General features: G+C 44.2%; 1 protein-coding gene across 1 annotated transcript; it reads left to right on the top strand.

The window, feature by feature from the left end:
• Positions 1–699: 699 nt before the first annotated feature.
• On the top strand, positions 700–1,155 carry LOC147428129 (protein CHLORORESPIRATORY REDUCTION 7, chloroplastic-like). The gene has a single exon (XM_086497624.1). The coding sequence runs from the start codon at positions 700–702 to the stop codon at positions 1,153–1,155; it is 456 nt and encodes a 151-aa protein (XP_086353750.1).
• Positions 1,156–5,563: the final 4,408 nt, after the last annotated feature.

Below are 5,563 nucleotides of genomic sequence, written 5' to 3'. Positions count from 1 at the left end.
AATGATGCTACCAGCCTGCAAGTCTGGTCTACCACCTTTGCTAGCATCATACAATCTGAGTGTCTTGATTACCTCTTCATGAGGAGAGACAAAAATTGGTGCTCCTATAGCTCTAGCCTTTATGGCTCGTTGATTCGGAGATTTTGATTCTCTGTTCCTTCTTTTCTGGTTAGATTGCTCAAATGTGGGCTTTTGTGCCTATGGGTAAGCTTGAAGTTTCTTACAGCGGGATGATGTCCTGGTCCTGTGTAGCTAACATGACGGTAGCAATGGGTGATGCGGCTGCTACAGCCCCTGGTGTATGGGTTTGCCAGTCCGAAACCACGGCAGCTATAGTAGGACCGCCCCGTCTGTGGACAAGGGACACAGTCCCACAAAAGGGCACCATAGCTGATGTAATGGGTGCCTAGACCGGCTACCATCACGATGTCACAGTAGCCATCCGTGCTTGCAGCAGCGGAGGCTGGCCTGCCGCCTGCACCGAAAACTGCTGCTATGGCTAGTAGCAAACAGGAGAGAGAGTTGAGACCCATTGCTTTCTCCCCATCATCCCCATAACCTGATCTTCTCTCTCTCTCTCTCTTTGAGTTTTGAGAGAGAGAGAGAGAGAGAGAGAGAGAGAGAGAGAGAGAGAGAGAGAGAGAGAGAGAGAGAGAGAGAGAGAGAGAGAGAGAGAGGGTGTGCTTATGAAAAGCAGAGATGGCTAAGGTGGTGCTCACTGCATTCTCACCTGGTGGCTGGTTTCCCAGTAGAGAGGGCGAATGCAAGGACGTTACCACCCAAGCAGCTCTCCCGCTCCCACGTTTTGCCAACACCTCCATCTCAACCTCTATCGCCACTCAACCTTCCGTGCACCCTCGATGTTCTTCTGTCTCTCTGGTATTCTCTAGGCTAGGTTCAAGGTCTGTGCTTTATGGAGATTGCGAGGACTATGTTCTTATTGAGCCCGGAAAAGATGAGTTGTTTGTGAATTTAGAGGAACTTCGAGCAAGATTGAGGGGTTGGCTTGAGAATTGGCCTGGCAGGTCACTTCCAACTGATTTGGCAAGCTTTGATAACCTAGATGACGCTGTGACATATCTGGTCGAGAACGCATGTGAACTGGATGTGACTGATGGGTCAGGCACCGTGCAGTGGTTTGGCGTTCGGCTATAATTTATTGATTTTTTAAAAGCTGTGCAGCTTATTAGTTTATACATATTGCACATTTGGGGTTAGTGATCATGGATTTGGTGCAGAGTATAGGGTTATTTCTGCTTACAAGGAGCTCCTTGTTTTAGAAGAAGCTGTATGGTGCTGCCCAGTGTTATGTATCAATAGAAAGATATTTTCTCTATGTAAAATTAATGACCAGTAAATCAATAAGGAACTGGGGTTTGTTGTGTGTGTGTGTGTGTGTGTGTGTGTGTGTGTGAGAGAGAGAGAGAGAGAGAGAGAGAGAGAGAGAGAGAGAGAGAGAGAGAGAGAGAGAGAGAGAGAGAGAGAGAGAGAGAGAGAGAGAGAGAGAGAGAGAGAGAGAGAGAGAGAGAGAGAGAGAAGAGAGAGAGTGTTCCTCTTCTAGTGCGAGCATGTTGAACTCGATCGTGCGATCAAGAGCCATGGCAACCGTAAAAACGGTGAAGGAGGTGTCCAGTTTGTGCATGCATATGCGGCCCACTTGAAGTGCTCTGGCAAGATTGAGGTGCCTCCATGCATGGGCTGACATTGAGGATCTTTCCCCCTATGACCCAGATTGGTACTATATCAGAGCAGCTTCAATGGCTAGAAGATCTATCTACGTGGAGGAGTTGGTGTGGGTGATTTCCAAAAAATATACGGAGGAAGGAAAAGTAACGGCAGTTGCTCTTCACATTTTGGAAAAAGCAGTGGCTCCATTGCTTGTGATGTTCTAAAGAAACTTGAGAAAATTGACATTGTTGACAAAGGATCCAGATCAAGTAGCAAGACGGATTGCTGTCCTGACAGCTTAGTATATTTTAACTTGTAGCCTAGAGTTTTTCCAAGATGGAGAGGTTTTAGTTGAGACACAGATGAGGCATTTTTCTTTTGCCTTGGGCTTGATGTAAAAATTTTACTCCGTGTTTCACTCTTGTGAAGGCATAACGGGTCAGATTGTTTTTAACGCGACTGATTCGGTCGTCTCAATATGCCAATTCTCTCAAAGAGAGAGAGAGAGAGAGAGAGAGAGAGAGAGAGAGAGAGAGAGAGAGAGAGAGAGAGAGAGAGAGAGAGAGAGAGAGAGAGAGAGAGAGAGAGAGAGAGAGAGAGAGAGAGAGAGAGAGAGAGAGAGAGAGAGAGAGAGAGAGAGAGAGAGAGAGAGAGATTGTTGAGTGAGTGAGGGCAATGTAGGGTTGCGGGAACAGAAGCAGAAGCAGAAGCAGAAGCATCAGAAAGAAAGGAGAGGTAACCGATAGAGATGCCGCCCAAATTGGATCCATCGTAGACAGTGGAAGGGACGACAGCGACATTGGCTTGACAATTTTAGACAGTGAGCTTGACAATAACGTGCAGGCCCTTCCAATCCTTGGCAGTCTCCTTGGCTATGTCCTCTCCTACCTTCTTGGGCGACAGACCCAGAGGCCAGATCTTGGGTGCCAATGAAGAGGCATCTTCAATCTCCCCCTTGTTAAACGAACAACAACCACCTCCTCATATTCTTGCTACCCTTTCTGTATCTGCATTGCATCTTGATCGTGGGTGCAAAACATGCATCACTCTGAACTCAGCTTCATGTCTACCATCTACTGAAGTTTATAGGTGGCTCCACTCCCTCAATGGTGATGCCGAACTGGAGCAGGACTAGAAGTAGGGGTGCAATTAGCGTTGCTGCCCTTGTGATCAAAGCCCTCAAGGAGCCCAAGCACAATAGGAAGAAGATGAGTGCATTGCTGCAGCTGCTGTTGTTGTTCCTCGCAGAACTGAAATAGTAGCTAAACACGCTATAATCCTTGCTCAAGAACGAGTATTGTTGTGGTGGGTGCCTGTGCTCTGGTGTGAACATGACCTCTGAAGACAGCTAGAGTTTCTCATGATTAGTGCGCTAAGGGCCTTGTTAATCTGCTCTGAGTTTCATGTAACAATGTCTCCCTTCCTAATCTCGAAGAGGGCGAGCTCTGACAGTCAGATTCCTGTCTATTTAATGCATAATTAATACCACAATGATGAAGCCAACTGATAGAAACAACAGATATTCCATCATTTGCATTTATGAGATTATTATACTACAGGTGCTTCTCATGATTGCTAGCTACTCTCATAGTTGCATTGTTAGAATTCCTCCTATTAATCGGACCATGCAAGCCGTTGCAGCACTCAATTGACTTTTTCTTCTTCTGTTGCTTGCCCCTGAGTTCTAGCATTGGTGACAGGGTTTTTCTCCATGCTAGTGTGCCCCATGAGCTCTTAGTTCGTTTTCGACTTGCATATTCCTCTTCCTTCTCCTTATACATTTAAGAACATCAAGCACAATCGCAACATTTCTCTCAATGATGTGATTGATATTGCCCGTGGGATGCATCCTCATTCACTGGCAAAGGAGCTTGCTGGCACAGTCAAGGAAATTCTTCGTACTACATTTCTATGGATGGTAAGGATCCCAAGGATTTTCAAACAAAGATTGACGATGGGGATGTTGAGATTCTAGAGAATTAGCTTAATTAATCTTAGGTAGGTGCCTCTCTAGAAAATAGCACTGCTAAAGTAAGTTTTACTTTGTGGTACTGCTACTGGGTTTTTACCGCGAATCATTTTCGGACAAATGTCAAATGATCCAAAATGGAAAGGAGTCGCATTTTCCATCTTTGTGAACTTAGTTGTTAAATTGATATATATTTTTGCCAGCAATAGTGACATGTATAAGGATGACTAGATTTGTATAATCATGATTGGGAAGCAATGGTACTGACATTTATTGTTTGGGTTTAGAGAAAGCTCTCTCTCTCTCTCTCTCTCTCTCTCTCTCTCTCTCTCTCTCTCTCTCTCTCTCTCTCTCTCTCTCTCTCTCTCTCTCTCTCTCTCTCTCTCTCTCTCTCTCTGTGAAAGGCGTCCAAAGGATGGATTGGCACGTGTTTCTCCTCCCAACCTCCCTACTTATAGCCCTTGGCCCTTGCAAGTAGGACCCCTTAACTCATGCCTAGCCCTCGGATCCTAGCTGTACTGAGCCATTCAATCCCTAGCCCTTGGCCTGCTACCCGGTCCCACCATTGGCCTAACATTACTCCCCCCTTGGAGAAGTGTTTTCGTCCTCACAAACACAAGTGATGGTATCTTCATAAGAACACTAATGTTTTCCACCATGGCATTCGTCATGGATCCAACGGTTCATTAGAGCGGAACGCGGTTCAGTAGGAGGTTCAATGAAGTCAAGATTAACATCTTGATTTTCCACATTGTTGTCCCTGTGCAACCGTCTTGGTTAACCGACTCATAACCAACATAGCATGAAGACTCCATGTAGAACTCACTTGAGAATGCTAAACGAGTTATCACAATTGAGAGGTGTCTAAATACAAACCCATGTTTTAGGCTTTTTGGAGGTACTAGAACGTGCAATAAAACCTCTGCTCAACTTTCCATGAAAGTAATATGCTGACATACTCATCAGCGGCAACCAAGTCCTTGACTTGCTGTTGTTTCTTGCCAGTAGCCAACCTCATCAAAATTGATGATGAAGGTTGAGAACTTGAGAATAACAGGCAAAGACTAAAACTAGTCGCAACATGCCTTTCATCATATGAAGCAAACTCCAAACCAAAAAGGTAACCGATCCAGTTGTGTCGCTTCTTGCTAACTTATGCACTTAGCATATCCTTTAGCGTGGTTTACTAACATATGCTCTTAGCATATCCTTTAGTACTAAATAGAATGCTTGTAATCTTTCCATCCAACACAAGATGAATAGCAGAGAATAATAGTGAGGTGCTTTTTCCAATCAATTAAAGACAGTCTTCCGTGACTGACGATAACCTACGACTAACCAAGTGAGGTTCCAATCAAATACTTGATATGAATTTTAGCGAAGTAAACTCATAGAGTTTAGATCATCCAATCACAAATACCCATACTAAACCATTATCGTATATGGCCGGGTGTGAACTCATACTAAATCTGCTAGAGAGGTTGCACTTGAAGTGCAAACACTTGCAGAAATAATAAAGTCCATGAATTTGCATGCCTCTCCAAAAAAATCTGTGTTAAACACTAGGGCCCATAATACCTAGTGTGCATGTAGTTAACACAAACAAATTCGAACCGCAATTTCATGACGAGACTTTCCACGGTACCTACATGATAGCTTTGCAACATAAGTTGGGCCATAAGAGAATGTGAAAATGTAGTCACATCTAGGTACCAACCGTGAGACATTATCATTCTCCTAGTCGTACTGAGCCATTCAATCTTTGGCCCTTGGCCTGCTACCCGGTCCTACCATTGGCCTGACACTCTCTCTCTCTCTCTCTCTCTCTCTCTCTCTATATATATATATATATATATATATATATATATATATATATATATATATATATATATGATATCTCTTTTTAGAAAAGAAGTATATACTCGG

The sequence above is a fragment of the Adiantum capillus-veneris genome, chromosome 23 (assembly GCF_014529385.1).
Source record: "Adiantum capillus-veneris isolate H3 chromosome 23, ASM1452938v2, whole genome shotgun sequence".
NCBI classification, from domain to species: Eukaryota; Viridiplantae; Streptophyta; class Polypodiopsida; order Polypodiales; family Pteridaceae; genus Adiantum; species Adiantum capillus-veneris.
Note: the sequence above shows the minus strand (reverse complement) of the source record. Positions and strands in the feature narration are given on the sequence as shown.